The 21,492-nt window shown below is 39.3% G+C and overlaps 1 protein-coding gene across 3 annotated transcripts in view; it reads right to left on the reverse strand.

The window, feature by feature from the left end:
* Nucleotides 1–21,492, reverse strand: part of LOC135159744 (solute carrier organic anion transporter family member 74D) — a 45,516-nt gene that overhangs the window by 12,174 nt on the left and 11,850 nt on the right. For all 3 annotated transcript variants that reach the window (XM_064115750.1, XM_064115752.1, XM_064115751.1), the window contains exons 2-6: nt 18,604–18,852; nt 9,220–9,648; nt 7,462–7,709; nt 5,567–5,870; nt 4,240–4,435 (exon numbers count right to left, since the gene is read on the reverse strand). In XM_064115750.1, coding sequence (XP_063971820.1) covers nt 4,240–4,435; nt 5,567–5,870; nt 7,462–7,709; nt 9,220–9,648; nt 18,604–18,796 — 1,370 coding nt within the window. In that variant the 5' untranslated portion in view covers nt 18,797–18,852. The remainder of the gene's footprint in view (nt 1–4,239; nt 4,436–5,566; nt 5,871–7,461; nt 7,710–9,219; nt 9,649–18,603; nt 18,853–21,492) is intronic.

Below are 21,492 nucleotides of genomic sequence, written 5' to 3' on the forward strand. Positions count from 1 at the left end.
AAGCTTTGGGGGGGAATAGAAAGTGTAGAATTATTGCTGGATATAATAATGTTGGTATTGGTAAAATTCTAGAAGAAATTAGAGGTAAGATTGAGGAGGGAAGGGAAAATCAGAAGCAATTCTGATAATGGGGGACTTTAATGTTAAAATTGGAGGGCTGCAAGCGGGGGATGGGGAAGACATGTTTGTAAGAAGATCCAGGGACACTAAGGTGAACCGAGAGGGAAGAAAGCTGGTAGAGTTCTGCATTGAAAAAGGGCTCGTGGTGGCCAATGGAGCCATTAAGGGGGACTGGGAGGGAGCAATTACATTCGTGGGGAATCAATATGAGTCAGTGGACTCGGTAGTTGACTTAGTGTTACATGAAGGGGACCCAAATGTGCTGGATGAGATTAACATATGGCCCATAATTGACTCTGACCATCTCGGGGTGACAGTCACTTTACTTGGACCAGGGGTTCCAAAGGGGTGAATAAAAGGGGACGCAGGGGGGGAGCTTCATGGGACAGAGGGGCCCGCGGCGGGGGGAATCAAGCTAGTCTGGACTCCGGGAGAAAAAGAGGCTTACCCACGGCTCTTGACGAGGAAAGAAGTATTAGCTGGGGAGGGGGGGAATGTAGACTCACGTTGGGACCGCTTGAAGGCAGTCGTCCTGGAGGCAGCGGGGGAAATTGGTATGACTAGGAGCTTAAAACGAAGGAAAAAGAGAGATGAATTCGCTTGGTTGGGGGAGGAATATAAGTTGCAGAGGGCCAGGGTTAATAAAGCGCTCAGGAAATATTTAAGGGGGTACGGAGAAGCGGAAAGAGCTTGCTTCAAGGAGGAGAGGGGAAAACTGAAAAAGATGGCTAAGGCTAGGCTGACAGAAATAGCGCAAGAGAAGAAAAACCGGGTTAAAGCGAGTAAAAATTTGGGAGAGCTATGGGAAGCTTTGGGTGCATGTAGGGCAAGAGCGGAGCGAAAGGGGGAGAATATTACGAAGGAAAAATGGGTGGATCAGATGTCCAAGGTGCTTGGGGGTAGAGATGAGGACAGGGAGTGGGAAAAGTGGGAAGAATGGGTCGAGATAGAAGATCTGGATAAGGATATAAGTGAATGGGAATTTAGCGGGACCTTAAATGCGCTCAAGAATAAAAAAGCAGCGGGGGAAGACAGGATCACGAGGGAATTCCTGAAGCATCTACCGGAGAACTGGAGGAAGGAACTTTGGGAGGTGATTCAGGAGTGCTGGAAATCCAGCACGATAAGGGAGGGGTGGAACGTCGCCAGAATTTTCCCTATTTATAAGGGGGGGATGAAAATGATGCGGGCAACTACAGGGGGGTTTCATTGCTGGATTTAGGGTATAAACTGTTAGCCAGCATTATGGCGAACAGGCTCAGCGCGTATCTTGAGAGGGAGGGGAAAATGAACGACAGTCAGGGGGCTTTTAGGGGAAAAAAGGGGAACCAGGGAACAAATATTTATTCCGAATACGATGATAGGGAATAGGATAAAGTATAAGGGGGGGAAGTTGTATACCGCCTTCATTGACTTGAAGGCGGCTTTTGACACGGTGGACCGGGATCTTCTTCTGGAACAATTATGGAGGGGGGGGGGATACGGGCTAGATTTTATGATATGGTTAAGACGATTTACAGAACCTCGGAAAACGAAGTAATCACGGGTACAGGGCTAACTCAGAGGTTCCCCACGGAAAGGGGGGTTATGCAGGGCTGTCCTTTGAGCCCAATATTGTTCAACTTATTTATAGGTGATATTGATGCCGAATGGGAAAAGAGGGGTTTGGGGGGCACGGTGGTAGGGAAGGAGAAAGTATTCTGCTTAAAATACGCCGACGACATAGCGGTAGTCGCGGAGGATGCGGGGGAACTCCGGAACATGTTGGACGCGGCCGAAAAATATTTCGGAAGGAATAAGTTGGAGATAAACGTTAGTAAAACTAAAATTGTAGTTTTCAGGGGGGGCGGTAGGAGAAAGAGGGGGGAATCTTAGAAAATTTACTGGAGAGAAGTGGAAATAGTAAATAGCTTCAAGTATTTGGGATACTGGTTCACGCCAAGGAACGCGTATGGAGAACACCTCCGGAAGATGGCGGGAAAAGCTAAGAAAGTGGTTAATGCTGCGTGGGGGGGTGATGGCTAGGGCAGGCTTGGACTCCTTGGCGGGTTGTCTGTATGTTCTGAATGTTCTGGGGAAGTCCGGGGCGATGTATGGGTCGGAAAGATGGGGGCTAACGCGAAGGGATTTAATGGAGAGAGTCCCAGGCAGGGTAGTGAAAATGGGGATGGGCGTGTCAAGGGTTACTCCGGACAACTTATGGAGAGATGTGAGTGGGAGGAGGGGGCTGTTACTGGAAACGAGAAGGAGGGTACTTGATTTCCTGGGGGGAGTAAGTAGATTAGACGGGGATAGACTAGTGAAAAGCTGTCTCCGCGAGAAACTTAGGGCACTGGGCAACTTTAACCCATCGATATGGGGGAGGGAGCTGGGTGATGCCTTAAAAAACTGGGGAGGGGAAGAACTCCGGAGGATCCTGAGAGCTGGGGAGCTGGAGGGTAAGGACTACAGAAAAAAACTCGCCGAGTATCTGGAGAGGGGGGCGGCTGAGGAAGTGAGGAGGGACGAAGATAAAATTAAGAAATCTTCCTTTAACCCTCTCTACAAGTTATTGTCGAGACCAGACGGGGAGGACGGGTACTGGGTGAAGAAAGGGGCGACGTGGGGGGATAAAACCATGTGGGCTCGTATGCGGTGTGGGAATATCGGAAGAGCTGGGAATAAGGGATACGAGGATACCAGCTGTAAGTTGTGTGGGTCGGGGGTTCAAGACCTGGAACACACCCTCCAATGCGAGGTGATTAAGGGAGGGGTTCTGAAAGAACAGTGGGATAACTGGAGGGAACTGGGATGGGAAGGGTCAATGGTGGAGCTTTTGGAAGGGGAACCCATCTCAAAACTCTGTAAATTCGTCAGAGAGTGGGAAAAGTTAATGAGAAAGAGGGAAGTGGAGGGAGAGACCCGCGGTTGACCTCTTTCGATGGAGGAGGGTCTTCCGCTCCGATTAATTGGGTGGGCCAAAATTTTCTTAAAAAATTTTTAGAAGGGGGAAGCAACCGCAATCGCACGCTGGAAGCGTCGAATTCTGGAAGTACTTCCTAACAACCGAATAGAGGGCGGGTCGCAGCCCCGTGGACCTTCGGTTTTCTCTTGGGGGGACTGGGTCGCCCCGGACAGAGCAATTCAGTGCCCTTAAGTCTTAAAGTCCCTGGATCTTAATAGCGGAGAAAGGCTCATTGACTACAGCAAATATATTATAAGTATAAATATATTAATTGTATGGTCTAATGTTTTTATGTTCTTATGTTCATTCTGTGTTTTTGTTTTGTGTCATATTTTGTCATACGACTGTTGTGGGGTTGCGGGAAGGGAACAAAATGTAAAAACCCGAGAGTGTATACATGTGAAAATAAATATATATATTCAAAGGCATAATTTAGCAACTGTATGAGTTCCCCTATAATTCATTTCATGAACTATTTCTTTGTAATCTGCCTTTGTCTCTTTTTTAATTAATGACCTGCCTTCTAATTATTATTTAATATTAGGAGGAACGTCACAAGTTAGGTCCACATTCCTCTATGGAAATTTATTTGGTGCAAATTTGTCACTTACGCCATTCTATTTATTCCCAAAAAAAGCACTCAAAAAATTATGGGGGCTTTTTTGGCTTAAATTTTGCAAATTTTCAATATTCCATTTTCTTACAGGACAGAAATAAAACATGAAATAGCAAAAAAAGTTGAGGATCTCCAAGAAAAACGCTTCTTCTGATAATTCAGATAAAGTTGCTTCCATCAAATTTCTAACATTAAAAAAAATGCGCAATAAAGCTGCAGAAGTGTTTAAGGGAATCGTCCAGACGCTGACGGAATCATAAATAGAAATTCAATAGTAATTCTCAACGAAGTCTCCGTTTTTCCTATTTTTTCCTCTTTATTCTAAGCCTCAAATCGTTTCCGTAATACATGGATTACGAGTTGAAGACTTGACTAACATAAAATGATTAATTTGAAAAAAATCAGCTTAAACCGATTTACCATTTCGCTTGTGATTTATCACTTCGACACAATGTTTCATAAAGAAACTATATCTTTTCCATAATTCTAAAGACAAGTTTACATTCGTTAACGAAATTTCTACGTAATTGAGTGAATTAGCGAATCGAATGAAACTTACGTTGCAGACGCCGAATCAATCCCTTCTGTTGGCATAACAGGACAGCTGTTGAAAATCCAGACGATCTGAACGAGAACACAGACGAATCCACCCACAACATTCCAACTCAATAGTCTGGTCGGTCTAGGTCGCACTTTGCTTATGAAGAATCCTGAACCAATGAATCCTAGCACCATACCAGTCAGGGCAATCGGTCCTGTAAGCATGAGATTTCGTATAAATAAATTGAAATTAAACTCTTTTACGACCTATCACAACTCCAATTGACCAAATTAGTTGAACCAAAATGGAACTCTCTCATAATTAGATTGTTATTCAGGACATCCTGGTCAATACCCACAGAAAAAGACTAAACTGTAATTACATTATGGTTATTGTCGCGCAACAGTCTCTGTAAAAAGTTTATGCGCCGTAACACGGTGAATGGATTTATTTTTTTTGTCTGCATTCAATGATGCGGCTTCTACTCCAGACGTCCTTTATTTAAAAAACTGTCAAGTCGTCGATTTGAAAAAAAATTAATTTGTGACGCTGTATTGAAAAAAAAACCGCGATAAGTTACCCACATAAAAAAATGCAATTTCAAGTTCAAAACGGACGGATTACAAACTAAAACTGATCATTATGCAGTTAATTATTGGAATTATTCACCATAAAAATTTAAAGAAAACTGTTCAGTGAATATTTTACTTGACAACAACCTTAAGGTAGTTTTTTACGCGTTCGCAAGCATCAATTCTTCTCAAACCGGCACAATTTTAATTATTATTAAACAAAGACGGAGCCGAGGCATTCTGTTACGTACATTTGTGTACTATGTTTACAATTTTCTGTTCACAGTTTTCTAAATATTTTTCTTCATTTTTTGCATGTGTTTCGACATTGAAAAAACTAACCATTTTGATGAATGAATTGAATTTTGAGATTTCTATGCAAATTCAATAATATTATCAACAATTTGATATTTCAACGAATTAATTAAGTAACTCAATATAAAAATCAACGCTATAAATAGAGATAAATCAGCAAATACAACAAATCTTTCACTGGACCACGCAAAAAATCGCGATTGATTAGATGGGCTCCAATCATTAAGTAAATTTTGCAAACCATAAATTACGCTTAATAAACTAAAAGTACAATTCACTTTACGTCTTTCTACGTCTAATCCTCTCTAACATTTGTCTTGTGCCAGACAATCAAGCAATCAACTAACTAAATCATTCGTTTTGAATTTTGTGACCACATTTCTATTGCTACAGCTATTTTCATCATATAATTATCAGAAACTGAAAATAGTCATGTCAAACGAACTTGTACGGAACACCTGTTATAACGGTGCCTCCCGCGGCGGAAGTGTTGAATTGGACCTCCAGATATTTGGCCATGTAAGTGATGTAAGGAAGAAATCCAAAAATGCTGAATACTGCACTCAAATTGTTGCATAAGAGAATTTTGTTAGAGAAGACTCTCTTCAGAGTGACACAAAAATCACTCAGAGTCGGAACATGAGTTTCCTCTTCAACAGTTGTTGTATGAATTTCAATTTTTTCGGTCGTTTGAATGATTTTTGATGCATCGACGATACCTTGAACCCGATCAGTTATTCTCAGTGGGACTTCATTTTCAGGCTAAAGCAGACAAAAAAGTCAATTATTTCATACACGGAGAGAAATATTCACATATAATACCACAAGTGGTTCAAAATTATCGAATATTTCCCGATAGATTCGTAGCAAACAAATGAAGGAGTCAAGTTTTTCAGGCTAAAAAATCACGAGTGCGAAGCACGAGTGATTTTTCCTGAAAAACTTGACGACTTCATTTGTATGCAGGGAACCTAGAGGGAAATATTCTATAATTTTGAAGCTCGAGTGGTATTCAGGGGATTATTTTTCCTATCCAAATTTCGGCCAAGAGAATTGTGCCATGACATGAAAAGAGGTTTATTTGGTTAAGTGTCGTTTGTTTACCAAAATATTCAAAAAATTATCGCTGATATTCGAGGTAGGCTATACAAAATATCAACAAATGGTGCAATTCTATTGGCTGAAATTTGGGTGGGAAAAATAATCAGTAGTAATACCCCAAGACCTTCAAAATTATCGGATATTTCCCGAGAGTTTCGTTGCGTAGCAACGAGAGGGATATGGTTCGCAGGTTAAAAAACCCGAGCGCGAAGCGCGAGGGTTTTTCTGCGAATCTTATCCCGATCGGTGCTACGCAGGGAAACTGGAGGGAAATATCCGATTAATTTTGAAGGTCGAGGGGTATTTGGCTGGATTATTTTTTTCATTCCAATTGTAAACAATTAAATGTGTGGCATTTCACGTCATATAGTATGTCATATAGTATTCTCCAGTCTATATTTTTTGTCTGCACAAAATGCAGAGAATTATTTCCAAATTGTGGCTTTTGTCTTCACTGTATTATTAGGAACATTTTTAAAAATTTTTTGATCAATAATCTCCAAGGATTCCCGTCCAAATCTGCTCATGTCGAGGTAAAGTCTTTGAACTTGATTTTTTGTAATGACAGTTTTGGGGTTTGAAACGCGTACAAATTGTTTATCGGATATTTTCATTGCTTAGCAACAAACAGGGAAATATCCGAAAAATATCCGAAGTAAAACTCTCTTACTTGTACCACGTGACGGGAAATGCCACCATTTGATTGGTTGAAATTGGGATGAAAAAAATAATCAAGAAAAATGACGAATCTTTCCCATAAATCCAAAGAGAAATGCGGTTATAGGGAATTTTACGGAACTGTCACAGAACTTTTCCTCGAATTTTGATGATTTCACGTAAAATTTCCCAGTCGATTCCGTAATCGAGCCGCGCATTGCGAGTTCCGTAATTTTCCCAGAATATTTCTCTCCGATGGGCTGAATTACAAATGGATCTGCTGATTATTTACAATTGGATTTGGATAAAACAAATAGGATGTTGAAATTGAAAGAAAATTTCTTTATTGTTTATTCGACAAATCGACTAATTTTTCACCTGATGTAAACTAATTATTCAAGGACACTTGAATAAGTTGAATTTCATGAATGTTAACATACTAAACCGACCATCGATGAACTTTTATGTCATGTTTTGCTTTCTGAGGAGAATAAACCATCAGGTTTGAATACATAAGAAAAATTAACTTCAGAGTTAAAAATCGGACGAACAAAAGTAACAGTAACAATACCTTTATTGTTCTTTTATGAATTACCTTATTATTATTGATATTATCCTTTTTCTGCTTCTTGGGAAGATGCCTGGGGAACATTGCGATCAACACCGCGAATACTGCGAGTAGCATACCCAGGATGATCCACCCAAGCCACCACGCACCCAGCCATCTTGGATCCTTGTCATTTATCACTGGATGAAGATTTGGAACTATGTACAATTTCATGCATACATATGCCAAGATAAAACCGAGTGCTGGTCCTGTGGTTCGAAGGGCAAATGTGATTCCTAGAAAAATGTATAAATTTCATTTTGGTTCGGACGAGACATATGACATTCACCAAATTGAAGTGAATAATTCAGTAATGAATTGTTTGAACTGTTGTTAAGGTTGTTGAGTTTATTTTGACACTATATTATAGTTTCACTTGATTCATTGTATTATGTATGGATAGCTAGAATATAGGCCTGCATATTTTCGATTGTTACTACCCTTAATTATAGAAATTTATAATCTGTCTGTAATTATTTCTGGAAAACAAACAGGTCAACCGATTTAATTTTTTTGGCTCTACTCAACGGCGAGGCTCCTATTTCCTGGAGAAAATAATAATACTATTTACTGTCAGTCTCTTAAAACATGGAACATTTCATACATTAGTCAAAAATCAGACATCGATGGCACTTAAGTCAAATTGTTTAATGTCCCAAAGATTCAATTGAAGAAACTGGAAAGAAACTTACTGAAATTAAGATCAATAATTTTTGGCGTTGGTTGGAGTATCTTCGTGGGCAATCTCACAATGTTGCGCTGGGATTTTGTTTAAAATTTGATATTTATGACGAATTAAACTGATGTTGATTAAAATTGTGTGGTTTTAGTTTTGTGCTGAATTCTACAAATTGAGGGGGGGACCCTGCTTTAGATGCTTCAAAAAATCTATATTTTCAAGGATTTTTTTGGAAGGGAAAGAAATGTCTGATTGAAATGAAACTCTTAGGATTTATTCTTATATATTTGAAGAGTCTTCTCAAATTTTTTTATTATTATACATTAGATATTCTTCATGTTTGAAGAAATTTACTGAGGCACCACGAGTGTGCAATTTCTGTGTGCCAGGCAAGATGCAGGTCGCAATTTTCATGTGAAACAAAAAAACAAAAGAAATTTTTAATTTTCAATAGTGTAATTCCTAGGTGAACCAAGAAAATTCAACAAAAAGTGAAAAATTCAACAATTTTTCGCAGATTGAAAAAAAATGCATTTTTAGAAAAAAAAAATTTACTTTAAATCGTTTAAAACCGGATTAATGTTAACTTTCTTAAGATATGTTAGATTCACCTTGAAGAGAATTTAATTCCAAATTCAACGCATTTTGATTCGTTTCGATAGGACGTTTACTTTTTTTCCTATCTTGCCCAGCAATTTGAAAAAATCATAAAAATGGAAATCCGAGAAATCGCGTGTGAAAGTTTTCGTGATGCTCGTATACCTGCTCAACGCTTGCTCACTATTTCGTCTGTATCTCCGGAAATAATGCGAATTTTGTTCTGAAATTTTGGAGACATATTCTTGGATAGTTTAGGAAGTGATTTACGCAAAAAAAAATCGATTTTTTGAAGCCTCTAAAGCAGGCTCTCCCCTTAAGTTGAATTGTCGAGATGGGATTGTGTTGAGTTTCTGTGTTGAATTTGGTGAGGGAATCATTAGCGTGTGTTATTTAGATATGCAATCGATAAATGATCGAAACATTGTAGAAATGTTGTTTCAAGAACATCAATGGGACGAGGTTCATACCTAGGAGCATTGGAGTGCTGGACTTCTTCGTGTTGTCGTCCAGATACGTCTGCCCCAGTCCGAAATACAGAGTTGTCCCAATACCTAACACAAATTGAGACGCAAAGACAAGAATTCTGGGAGTGATTCCAGCATCTCCCATGTCATCTTCATCACACACCTCAGGCTCTCGCTCGCCTGGACAGAGGGAGAGATACTCGGTCGAAATGGTGACGTTTTGGGGCAGATTCTTGTCCAAGTGCTCCTGTGTGAGGGCAAGTGCCGCCTTGCCAGGACCATAGAGTAGGTGAGGAATCGCTAGGATCAGACAGGAGAGAGCACTAAATCCAACTCCAGCTGCCAGCCACCTTGGACGGTGCCCGGCGCCACCATAATACATGAGAATCAGAGATAGGATTTGTGAGATCTCATTGCCAGATAAAATAATTCCTGAAAAACAAGGAAAGAAGTTCAATGAGATCATACTGCTACCAAAACTCATGGGCAAATGGAAATGTTCATATACACACAAAAGGAAATTTTAGATAAAAATTAGAACCCCAGGGGAGCAAAGTGGGGGACGAACGTTAGTTTTATCATAAAAATTAGCCTCCTAAGTGTAATTTTTCCAACACAACTTGACCTAAAATGTGATTGATTCTCATTACGTCCCACGTTTCACCCTCTAAACGTCTAATTTCTATCCGAAGTTTCCGTCCGTCGGGAAGCAAAAGTCACAGAAAAATTACGGTGCCGGGCACTTGAATCGAGGTGCAAAATTCTGGATTACAGAAATGTGTTTTATTCACAGATAGAAATTGCTAAAAATACTGGAAATTTTATAATATTTTGTAATTAATGATATGGGGCTTTGTAAAATTTACGAAACAGCACTATACAATTTGCAAGTCTATCATTTTTTCTTTGAGTTTAAAGGAAATCTTCATAGAAATCCTTTAAAAATTTCTATCTAGATCAGTTGATTTTATTGCGCTTTCCTTGATTTTTTACTGTGCTACTAGGCAATTTTTCGTTAACTCATTGTGATTGGTTAACGGTGAGCGTCAAATATATCCGATTATTGCCAACATTCATCTCCGTGACGAGAACTGTTGCGTCAGCTGTTTAACGTCGATCTCCTCGACGTTCAACAATGCCTATATCAAGAAAGCAGAAGCACATAAATGAAGTTCGTACGAGTCGAAATCGCGTAAGGTCTTTCCCATTGGCCGATTAAATGAATGAAGTTTCGCCTTAGTCGAAAAGGCGAAAACGTTCGTGTTCCTAAAAGCATCCATTGTGAATCAAGTTACCTCTCTCATCATATTAATACTAACGACTTTCACATTCGGTCTTTTACGGTGTGATCGCCCTTCATCAGTCTATGAAAGCACAAACACATAAATTAATTTAAATTAACCACAGAAGTCATCGACTAACTTCATGTGTAAGACTTTCTCCTAATTGGTCAATGTGTTTGAGGCGGGAAATCAAAATAGGGCGCGCGAAGCGCGCATTCGGTCTCGTAACAGATTATAGGCGAGATTGCTAACGCTTATGGAACGGATACCACCGCAAAATTGGGGGGGCTCCGTTTGTACTTGTTCAACTGTACAGAGAATTTTCAAACGGTGAGAGCACCACTGTGCAGGGATTCAACTGTCGAGACAAAAAGCTAAGCTTTATATATGGCGCTGAGTCTACATGTACAGCCTAGCTTTTTGTCTCGACAGTTGAATCCCTGCACAGTGGTGCTCTCACCGTTTGAAAATTCTCTGTACAGTTGAGAAAGTACAAACGGATCCCCCCCGCAAAATTTAGGTAGCGGTGGCGCATGAACTACGATGGTGAACGTGCCTCTCGGTAAGATATTATTACGGAGAACGCGGCTAGCTGGACTGGGTGGCTTTTGGGTGTAGGAGGCCCAAGAGCAGAAAAAATGCGAAAACTGTCAAAGCGGGTTTTAGAATATTCCCGGAGCCCTAGAATTATCGCAAATCATCAAACAAACCGAATACCGTTGGCCAAATTGCGCTAGCTATATTATTTTCAAAGATATTCCTTTAATTAATTAATATCCCATAAATGATGATTGGCAGACTAATGACAATGGACAATATATGACCTACAAACAGTTTTCAATCCAATGACGAGGTTACTTTTGACCTTCAATGGAAAAATAAAAAATGGGGTGCTAACTTTTGCTTGAAAAAGTTTTTGATTAATAAAACAATAAATATTGACTATCAAAGCGAATTGATCGAATATCAATGGTCTTCAATGGACCTTCAAAGGGCCCGAATGGAGAAACTGATCAATTTTTACATATGTGGAATTAACTACCTGGGGCCCGCGCGGCGACCGTTTGGGACTGAAATGGTTCGTTGCGCGTGCGCTATGGCGCTTCGGGTGTTTTCCGTTTTGGGGATGGAGCCGAGTCTACATCCGAGGCAGTATCTATAGTACATTCGAAGTGAAAGCCACGCTTTCTTGTTGATTTCCGTATCCAATTAATATCACTTAAACGGTCGTCTTCACGATTCTATTTATATTTTTCCGTTAACATATTGTTATATTAAATTAAACATCAACTTAACATAACCTCCTGGGTAACCCCCTGGATACCACTACGTGGGAGTTAACCTCACGATTATCTAGTGATATCACGTATCAACGTTAGATTCCAAATTTAAGATTTGGATCTAACAAACCCTAACTTTGATTATCTTAATCGTAATTTAAAGTTAAAAGTGTGTGTGTATCAGTTGTGTGGGCTGCAGCCAAACTAGTGTTAAACAATTATTCATAAGTTATTTACTCTCAGTTGGTGTATCAGTTATTTAAATACATTTTGGGTTTTTTATGCCATAACGGCTTTTTCCCAAACAAAAATTTGTGTGAATTTATTGCCGTTATTTAACCCTTTTATAAAACATTTCTAAGAAAAAATTGATTGCAACTGTCATACCACCTAGGGTATGACAATATAGTCAGATCATTTCATGGTGCCTCCTGTGAGGTTAGAACTCACGAATCTTTAGTCAACAATTAACTGAGAGTAATTAACATAAAAACAAGTAAAACTACAATAACATTGCGGAACATCACTCTCAGCCTGCGGGATCGACAGCCTGGCGGATCATTACCAGCGATTAACCTCCAAAGATAAGTCAAACATTTTTACAAACTCAGTGTTAGTACAAATCGATTTTATTATTTATTAAGTAATTTCCTAACAATTAAACAATTTTATAAAATCGAACAGTCAAGATGATCACCGCGGAGCAAATGCAGCGCGTAGAGATTTTACTGCAGAAAATAAGCTCCTTCAGAGCGAAAGTAGAAAAGCTCGAGCGATATTTAGAAAAGAGTCAAGTCGACGGGACCAACGCTAAGTTGAGGCTCGATAATTTAACTTCGTTGTACAACGGGATGCAGAGGTACAACGAAGAATTAGAATTGTTACAACCGGACCATCCACAGCTTGTCGCCTTTCTCGGGTTTGAAACGCGATATTTTAATGTCGCCAGCGCGGTAACGAAAATTCCAAATCGGGATCAGACCGCGCTTAATAACACGCTGAAACGGATCGTGGCCGCGGAACATTTAGATGCGATTCTGGATCTCCCAAAAATTACGAAATCGTCCGCGGATGAATTACAAACTCTTTTAGACACGGCTCGCCAACACCTCCACATTCTAGACGGTCTAGGCGCTAGGTCAAGTGATGATTTTATCGTTAGAATCATCGAGCGTTGCCTTCCTCCGGTAACTCGAAGCAAGTGGCAGGACAAACTAGAAATGGATGAACTTCCCAAACTTGATAACCTTTGGAAGTTCATTCAATCCGAGATTTTTAAACATCAAGCCTCTGATTCTTCCAATTGTTCAAAACCGGAAAATCACCCAACTAATCAAAAGAGAAGAGCAGGAAAGGCTCGCCATCAACCTGCGAAAAGGTTGGCGAAAGGCGACGCACACATTTTCGTCACTTCCCCGACACCCGAATCGACTCCGTCAAACAATCAGGTAGTTTGCCCATTCTGTCACGAATCTCATCGGCTTTTTAAATGCCACAGATTTATTGCGTTATCAGTAAAAGAACGCGGGAATATCGTTAAAAATCTTCAAGCTTGCCGCAATTGCTTGTGGAAACATCCTCTCCCGTGTCGTAGCCTACAAAATTGCAGGGTGTGTCAACAGAAGCACCACACGTTACTTCACGCAGATCAGTCCGAACGACAACCATCCAACTCCTCACCGTCAAGACCTTCCGGTGCGAATCCGATATGACGGAAACCAAGTAGTCGCTCCGCGCTCGCGTTCCCGATAAAGTCGCAACTGATGACGACAGCGGTAGTCGAACTCCAAGATCGACAGAGTCGTCGGGTTGTGGCGCGCGTACTGTTAGATTCCTGCTCTACGGTGAATTTAATCACGGAGTGATTTGCTCAATTATTAAAGTTGCGTACCCATCCGTGTTCGATCAACATTGGAGCAGTAGACGGTCTGTGTACCATGTCAACTCGTTATGTCAGGGTTGTTCTAAATTCTCGTTATAATAACTTCGCGCAACCATTGAGTTGTTTGTTGGTACCACAGATCGCCGGTGCAGTGCCTCGGGACGCGTTTGCGCGAAATCAATTCAAAATTCCAAAGAACATTCAGCTAGCCGATCCACAATTCCATTTGCCAAAGCCCATAGATTTACTAGTGACAGCTAACACCACCCTATCGGTTCTCTCAATCGGTCAGATCAAAATCATGGATGATGAATCAACGCTAGTTTTACAAAAGACGCGGTTAGGCTGGATTGCCGCCGGAGGCTCGGGAAATTCGAACCCAAATACAACTGTATCGTGTAACGTCGTGAAATTAGATAAACTCACCGAGAGATTCTGGCTGATCGAAGATTTCGATCATGAACCTTTAAAATCACGCGACGAAGTTTCATGGGAACAACATTTTGCCGCCAACACTCAACGCGATAGTACCGGTAGATACGTTGTGCGTCTCCCCTTTAGAGATTCGAAATTTCCTGAACGTTCTCTTTTGCCAATTCCAGATAACCGCCTATCTATTTACAACTTTATTATCAAAGCCAAACAAGACTTCTGGAGTAAGTGGTACAAGGAGTGCCTTCATGAGATGCAGAGCCGACAAAAATGGCATGATTCTACCGCGCAATTGAAAGCCGGAGCAGTTGTTCTTCTCATTGAAGATGTAGTAGCGTGTTCCCGATGGCCGCTGGGTGTGATCCTCGAGGTGTTCCCTGGGAGTGATGGCATCGCGAGAGTAGCATCAGTGAAGACGGCCAACGGAGTCTACAAACGAAATATTACGCGACTCTGTCTGTTGTCAGTTGTCGGAATCAAATCTTTTCGTACGGATTTTAATCCGGCTTATATTGCTCCATGATTAATCATTATTAAGTCGTATCGGAACTTCCGCCGGGAGACTGTTTAATCCCAATGCCGTTCATTGGAAACCACATAGTTTTTCTTTACATGAAGGGTATTGCGACGGAAGTCGGAACATCCCTCTCTGTTTTAACGAACGAAGGTTCGGCCCTCTTCGCCTCGGCCGGGCGCACACGATTTTCTACGGCGCGCGCGCGGCGACCGTTTGGGACTCAAATGGTCTACATCCGAGTCAGTATCTATAGTACATTCGAAGTGAAAGCCACGCTTTCTTGTTGATTTCCGTATCCAATAAATATCAATTAATATCATTGCAATCGCAAACTGAAACAGATAATTGGAGATAATCATAGACGAAACGGTCGTCTTCACGATTCTACTTATATTTTTCCGTTAGCATATTGTTATATTAAACTAAACATCAACTTAATATAACCTCCTGGGTAGCCCCCTGGATACCACCACGTGAGAGTTAACCTCACGATTATCTAGTGATATCACGTATCACGGTTAGATTCCAAATTTAAGATTTGGATCTAACAAACCTTAACTTTGATTATCTTAATCGCAATTTAAAGTTAAAAGTGTATATGTGTCAGTTGTGTGGGCTGCAGCCAAACTAGTGTTAAACAATTATTCATAAGTTAGTAACTCTCAGTTGGTGTATCAGTTATTTAAATACATTTTGGGTTTTTTATGCCGTAACGGCTTTTTCCCAAACAAAAATTTGTGTGAATTTATTGCCGTTATTTAACCCTTTTATAAAACATTTCTCAGAAAAAATCTATTGCAACTGTCTACCACCTAGGGTATGACAGTATAGTCAGATCATTTCAGACACCTTGGCTAGGACTTACTAATGTTTCGCGATGTGAATGATATGACTGGGGGGTGTGAACTTAACTCTAAGATTTTTGGGAGAAGGCAACTAGTCTTTTTCTCTCAGAAAAATGGGAGAGGAGGAGAAAAGGAATTCCCCAATTATCATCTGCTAGGCAGGGTACTGGAAGTGAGTGCCTATAGATAAAAAAAGGGAAAATGCCTAGGTGTGCGTGGAGGGCGAATGGTGCACACGTGTTGACCACTCGCTCGGGCTGAAACAGTGCCTCTGGAGAAAAGAGTGAAAAAATGGGGAATATCTCCAGTCAAGAATATCTTTATTGAAATTTCCCCGAATGTGAATATCTCATCTTTGTTTACCCAAAGGCTTCAATCGCGACGAAATTGTTGAAAGATTGCATGCATATTTCTACGAATATGTTGCGTCGCAACATCCTGAGCCTATGAGAAGTCATGCCGATTGAAAATCTTATGATTTTCCAAGTACAAAATTCACCCTTTGTTTAATGAGGGACCTGGATCGGAGGGGATCATGCGGATGGGGAGCGAGCAGACCCAGAAAAAATAACGCGCTCAGCACGTTTCACCACAAGTCACTTTTTATTGTATAAACACCTTCCTCACTGCACAATGTTGAATATAACAAATACTGTTGAGCGGTTCCACGTATAATAATTAATAATAATTGAGCGGTCGAAAATAATTAACGGCCCGATATGAGCAACACCGACGAAACCGTTAACGAGCGGGTCGAATGTTCGAGAGAGTTCGAACGAAATAACTGAGCTCTTGAAAACACGTGTTTTGATTGCATGTCGGAGTTGTTTACATCACGACGATTGGCCACAACTGAATTGAAATTGGTTTTGAAGGATATGTATTGAGTGATATCTCCCCAAAATGTAGCCAGTTTTGGATCTGGTAGTTTACCTCTGGTGGACCCTGAAGGTGCCGATGAACTATGGGCATTGGCGCGCCTTGGAGATTGTGAGCTTATTCTGGACATAGCCGAGCGAACGTCTTAAAATTACTTCTGTTTCCTGAAGAACTTCAAGATAATCCGCTTCAAGTATAAACCGATTTACTTCATCAGCGTCAGCAATCTCCCCTATAATATCTGTCAAGAGACTTTGAATTTTTACGCAGCTGATATAGAAGTTTTCCTCAGCCGATAAAGAAATCTTACTATGCGGCATACTAATTTTTCTCAGGCCTGCAGTTTGCGCCGAGATTGTAAGGTAACACTGTAATTTTTATCAGAATCGCACTATAAAAATTCACAGATTCTTCTCTCCGTGTACTAATTACACGAAAATTATTAAAAAATGTAGAAGGAACAAAGATAACGTGAGTAAAAGATGTTCAATGAATTTTTTCTAATTAGCTTTATTTATGCATTTATTTCGATAACTCTTAGCCCTTTGTTTTTTTAGATTTTCTTTTTACCGATAAATATTCTCATAATTTCCCGCGTTATGGAGAATCGTCAAGATTTCCTCGTTAGATAATTCATCTTCAGAAATGAAGAAATTAGAGATTGTCTTGAACTGTTATGGAAAATCATTTTTACCCCAATGGAGTACTCCATATGAGGATCGTGATCAGCAGTCAGGGGAGTTCTCGTCGATGGCGGTTCGATTGGTTGATTTATTCTTGATCAATGATCGACTACCAATTGACCATCGACCATTAATCGAGTAATCATCGGCTAACAATCGATCGCCAGGCGAATTCATGGACTTACAGAAATTCTGGAATAAATCTTCTGAAAATATAGAGGAATAAGAGGCTGAAGGTGAAAATTTTCTGGCATTCTCAACTCGAACTAAGTAAGTAATTAATTTCTATATGACCCACGACGGTGGCCGAATTGATTAAATCCCTCGGCCGGACGCCAGGACCCGGGCGGCGCCGGCCCGACTCTGCCCTCGGGCATTGGAGTTTAAGGGGTTACTCTCATGTGATCACTTCGAAAAATCGATTTTTTTTTTATATATTTTGACAGTAAAACCTATTGAAAACATGCTGTGAAAAATTCAAACCGAAATTCATAGTATTTGATAAGTTACAGCTCATAGTCGCCGACGTGTCGTAAGCGACTGTCTACCAGGCTTTAAACTTTAAACGCGTTTTTCTCGAATCATCATTTTCTGAAACGGTCAAGGTCCTACAAGAAAAAGTATTCAACCGATTGCTTTAAAATTTACATATGTTCTTCTACTCATTTATAGTTATCGTCCCTACCACAATTGTTTATTTTCGAAAATATTTTCATATTTTTTTTAAACGATTTTTAACGAAAAAGAACAAGATTTTCGTGATTTTTTTTGAAGTTCGATATTTTTTTTTTTTAATGAAATTGATTATGTTTGGTAGGGACGATAGCCGCAGATCTACTGAATAATAATCCATTCGATTTCTTTATCTCAGACAACATGGACAGCCGCTATCACCATGACCAGTGAACTACCTTTTTTTGTTGGGGACTGCTTTGACTTTAAAAAAATATATGTTCAAAATGTAAAAAACGGAAAAAAAAATTTTTTTTGTATATTTCAAAATACAAATCAAAATATATTAAAAAATTAAAATGATGGAATTTTGTTGTCGCATAAAAAAAAATTTCCTAAAAAGTGGTAAAATGTAGGCGTTCACATGAGAGTAACCCCTTAAACTTGTGGAAACCGTCGAAGGGAAGTCCAGACACTGCGGAACATCACGAGATATTATTTTCCGATGAATCTTGGTTGATGGACGTCGTGCCAGTCAACGTTTTCTATTGTTTTCCGTGCTCATCAGGAGAGTCCGTACATGGCGTACAACGCCTGGAGTAAATGCGACACGGTTTGAGAGGAAGTCGGTCCATAATGCCGCAAAATACAATGTAAAAACCCGAGTAGTGTTTTATGTCGAATAAATAAATAAATTCCTATATGAACGTTTCCAGAAAATTATGAATTTTCAATGACTAAATACTGGGAAATTTCAGAAGAAAAGTGCTAATTAGTCTAAATCAATATCAACAATTACAATTCCAACTCGTGCCAGTCAATAACAACAATTACCGAAAAAAAAATTAATTAAAAATCCGCCGTTTTTATTCATTTAGTCTTATCTATTTTTATTGAGAATAAAGTTGATTTACCGGTCGTCTGACTGGGTATTTTGAAGCGTTTTTCTAATGTAGTTAGTGTGACGATCATATATACAAAGGCCATCGCCTGCACCAGACCGAGAAACCCATACACCAGGATGAACGTGTGTGGCGTCGCTCGTTTCTGCAGCCAATTCGGATAAATACCACATAATCCACAGTTTGTCACTGATTGCTCGGTCATTACTTGTACTGCAGCTCTCGGCTTCTGCAGTTTTTTTTCAATATTTGCAGATTATCCTTGAAAAAAAAACAGAAATATTATGAGTTTTATCAACTGCACGTAATAACAAAGAAAATATTAATTTGTTTGTTAACGGTTTTTCAATAATAGGTGATGTGCTGGTAGCAATCAATGACGCGATACATAAATCTTTACGTAACCCCAGTGCTGACAGATTTTCAAATTTTTATTTTATTTTGTAAATCTCCAAATTTGTTATTCATTCATTAAATTTTCGTTGCAATCTTTGTTTTCAGGTTCGCCGATTTTGAATATGATAACGATTTCGGGAAAATTAACTCTCGTCTGTTTATTAATAACAATTTAAATGTTTAAAGTTCAATTTCGTGGAGAAATGAATTTTTATTTTCATAGAGTGCAATATTATTATTTTGATGCCACTCTTTTCTATCGATTCCGATTGAATCCCTATGTGCGATAGAATTGGGAAGTTCATAGTGTCGGCCGAACAGGTCACATCCACTTCGACGCACCCAAATTCGGGAGCGAGCGACCAACAATAAGAAGAGTAGACAAAGCACTCGCACTTCATTTTTACTAGAGGAGGATGGGGCAAAACAGGATGGTGTAGAATCAATTAGCATTACGTGTAATTGTATGCTAGGTATGAGACGTATAAACAATTGTGTGGACAATTTTTTTTGAGAGAATTTTGAAGACTTGAAAAAAATAATTTCTAAAGATTGTTTTATCAGTTAATAATTAAGCACAGTGACCGACAGTAATGGTTGGGCAAGTAAAGTGTTTCTCCTGGGGACATGGAAGCTGAGCAACATTTCGATGGGTTAGTACTGAATGGGTGACCATCAATGTATCCTTCTAGTCAGTGTGACAGAAGGGTACACTAGGACCCTGCTCGATCAGCCAAGTGCACGGTGGGGCAATTATTTAAACATTCCAGGAGATACCAAAATAGGGGCCCAACAGGTTCACCAACGACAATTTTCACACGGAGAGAAAAGTCTGCAAAGAATTAGTGTACCGGGCACTAGAATCGAGGTGCAACATGCTATCACGCTGGAATGTGTTTTATTCACAGATAGAAATAGCTAACAATACTAGAAATTTTATAATGTTTTCTAATTAATGATATGTGGCTTCGTCAAATTTACGAAACAGCACCATACAATTTGAAGGTCTATCATTTTTCATTTTAGTTTAAATGAAAAATTGATGGAAATCCTTTAAAAATTTCTATCTAGATCAGTTGATTTTACTGCGCTTTCCTTGATTTATTACAGAAAACATTCCTATTAATACCGTAAATTTTCTAATAAATTTTGTAATTAATGATAAGCGGCTTCATCAAATTTACTAACAGCACTATAAAATTTGAAGGTCTATCATTTTTTATTTGCGGTTATATGAAAAATTGATAGAAATTATGTAAAAAATTTTATCTAGGCCAGCTTAATTTATTGGGCCTTCCTACATTTTTTTACTTCGCCGAACAGCAATTTTTCCGTAACTCACATTGGGATTGGTTAACGCTGAACGGCAAATATAGCCGATTATTGCCGATGTTGGACTTCGTTACAGGAAATATTGCATGAAACTTTGAATTTTCACGAGGTCGGTATAGAAGTTTCCCTAAGCCGTTAAGGAAATTTTACTATACGGGATAGTAATTTTTCTCAGGCCTGCAGTTTACGCCGAGATTGTAAGCAGGCAGTACGGTAATTTTTATGAGAATCACACATAAAAATTGTCAGATTTTCCTCGCCGACCACCCTCTTTAAAAATCATCAAAGTTATTATTATAGAAAGTAAAAAGAAAAATTAGTAAAAATCACATTTTATGTGACCTAATAATTAAGAAAGAGACGGCGGTTCTCCTATCTAAATTTATTTTACGATGTCTTCTTTACGCGCTTGTTTTTCCTTCAAATAACTCAATGGTAAATATGAACTAAATTAAATTTAGACATATCATTTGCCGCTGTTATTTTTTTCTGACCCTCTAACAGAAAAATTACTCAATTTATTTGAGCTGTAAGCAACTGCTATCACATTAAAATACTATGAGGACATAATATTGAAATACGAAACTAAACACGAGAACCATCAATTATGCCAACGCTTGAAAAGGAAAAAATTCATAGATCATGAAATAACAATTTTTTTATATGCCTATTTCGTGTTGTATATAGTTGTATATAACTGTAAATAATGTCTATAATTTTGAAATAAAACATGGCTAAAAAACTGTAAGGGTGGGATCTTCCAGGGTTTCCTTCAGCCCGGTGGTCAATGCAGTTAGGGGAAAAGTGAGCCCGCAGGAGATGGGAACAAAATGTAAAGCCCCGAGAAGGTGTACATGTGGAAATAAAAGAAAAATAAATACAGTGTTCAAAGGATTGTAAGAATAGGCACGTGATACAAGGCTATGCGTGTGTAAATATATAGCACCGATTGTATGAACAATGATCAGCACGACTGTCTTGCAGGATTTATTCGATAGAACTAACTACAGTGATTCATTTGTATATGTGTTCCTGTGTGTGTGTGTGTATGTCTGACTATTATGTCTCATGGTTGCAATGTCTTTACTACATGTGAGCTGTTCTATCTTGATTAGATTCCATGATATTTGACAGAAATTATTCGTTTGCTTTTTATCTCATTGAGGCATGACT

Source organism: Diachasmimorpha longicaudata, chromosome 2, assembly GCF_034640455.1.
Source record: "Diachasmimorpha longicaudata isolate KC_UGA_2023 chromosome 2, iyDiaLong2, whole genome shotgun sequence".
In the NCBI taxonomy this organism is placed as follows: domain Eukaryota; kingdom Metazoa; phylum Arthropoda; class Insecta; order Hymenoptera; family Braconidae; genus Diachasmimorpha; species Diachasmimorpha longicaudata.